The 2,008-nt window shown below is 44.3% G+C and overlaps 1 protein-coding gene across 1 annotated transcript; it reads left to right on the plus strand.

The window, feature by feature from the left end:
- Positions 1-557: 557 nt before the first annotated feature.
- On the plus strand, positions 558-1,496 carry LOC144221642 (olfactory receptor 2D2-like). The gene has a single exon (XM_077752195.1). It carries the CDS (start codon positions 558-560, stop codon positions 1,494-1,496), a length of 939 nt encoding a protein of 312 aa, XP_077608321.1.
- The last annotated feature ends 512 nt before the right edge of the window (positions 1,497-2,008 follow it).

The raw sequence follows: 2,008 nt of genomic DNA on the forward strand, positions 1-2,008 counted from the left end.
AGTGCCATCATTAATGAACACCAGTGAAGTCTTATTCACCAGAAAAAGCTAAATCTTAAATATTAACTCTAATTTTTTTCTGCATAGTATTTACTTTAACCTCCAATTTTAACCTTAGTCCTAATCCTAATGGTGAATTTTTAAAAAGATAAGCCTTAACCTAAATAATGAATATAATAGTCCTACCCTGATCCTAATCTAAAATCAAGAATTAGCAACCTCTGTAGTTCCAAGAGAAAACAGAAAATGGGGCAAATAGAAAAGAAAAGCTGTGTCAGGAAAAGGAAAAACAGATACCTACAAGCCAGAATGGAAACAGCATACAACACTTCCCTGATTTGGTATTCACCATTTTCATCCCCATGTCCCTCAACTGAACCTAGCCCCAATACCAGCCAAGCTACTATGGGAACATATCTCACAGTGCTTCCATTTGCCAATCCAAACTTCCCATTAAGAAACATAAATGAAATGAGTGTGAAAATTCCTTATACACCCTTGGCATAGACACTCAATAAACTACATATCTTCAAAACTCTTTAAACAGGCAAATCACGATGCAAGAACTCAACCAGTCTGCTGTGACAGAATTCATTCTATTGGGCTTTGCGCCCAACCCTAGCACCAACCCTCTGCTCTTCACCTTCTTTCTCATCTTTTACCTGCTAATCCTCATAAGCAACAGCTTCCTCATCACCCTTATTCACCAGGACTCTCGACTCCACACACCCATGTACTTTTTCATCAGTGTCCTCTCCATGCTGGATGTGTGCTACACAACCACTACTGTGCCCCAGATGCTCGTGCATATTCTCAGCAAGAAGAGGGCCATCTCTTTTGCTAGATGTGTGGCCCAGATGTACATCTTCCTCCTCTTTGGGGTCACTGAGTCCTGGCTTTTCTCCATCATGTCTGTGGACAGGTACATGGCCATCTGCCATCCTCTCCGGTACAAGGTCATCATGAGCCACTGGATGTGCCTCCTCATGGTGGGTATCTGTGCAGCCTATGGTGTGGTGGGTGGCCTGTGCTATACCTTCTTTGCTATGCGCCTGCCCTACTGTGGCCCTAATGAAATCGACCACTACTTCTGTGAGGTCCCTGCCGTCCTGAAGCTGGCCTGTGCAGACACATCCCTCAATGACTTGGTGGACTTCATCACGGGCTTTAATGTCATTGTGGTCCCACTGTCCCTGGTTGTCATTGTCTATGCCAACATCTTTGCCACCATTATGAAGATTCGCTCAGCCCAGGGACGGATCAAGGCCTTCTCCACCTGTGCCTCCCATATCACTGTAGTCACCATGTTCGCCATTCCGTGCATTATTATGTACATGAGCCCTGGCTCCGACTCCTTGTCAAACAATGGCAAGAAAATGGCCCTTTTTTATAACATTGCCACAGCCTTCCTCAACCCTGTCATCTACAGTCTGAGGAACAAGGACGTGAAAAAGGCTTTCCTCAAATTGATGGGACAGAGCAGGGCCCCACAGTGAGGCCTTAAAGCTGAAGACCTGGGGAACCAAACAAAGCAGGACTCACACCCACAACCCCTCAAAGACTCTTCCATGAGACCTGGGAGGGCTGTGCTCCATAAAGCGAACCCTTCACCTTGGCTCAGTGGGAAGGAACTGAGTATTCAGACAACCACGGCATCTAGCATCTATGGTAATCTGGTTTGGGACAGAGATGATTGTGAAGGTAGAGCACAGTGGTCAAGAGCCGGGATGACAGACTTGATTTTAAAGCAGGACATGTGAATTTTTTCAAACCACTTAACTTTGCTAAGGTTTATATCTCTTCCTCACAGGGAGGTTGCAATTATGATATGAGATTCTATATGAAAAGTATTTAGTGTGAGACTAGCAATAGTCAGCTTTCAACAGATACTAGTTTTAATTTTTAAAATTTATTTCTCAGGGATGAACTGTCAACCTTGAAGTAGCCAGTGATCTTCTTCTGGGCTGTGGAAGTGACTAGAGCCCTAGAGAGTAAAGGAAAAAAGGCA

The sequence above is a fragment of the Crocuta crocuta genome, unplaced genomic scaffold, assembly GCF_008692635.1.
Source record: "Crocuta crocuta isolate KB4526 unplaced genomic scaffold, BGI_CrCroc_1.0 scaffold367, whole genome shotgun sequence".
NCBI lineage: Eukaryota > Metazoa > Chordata > Mammalia > Carnivora > Hyaenidae > Crocuta > Crocuta crocuta.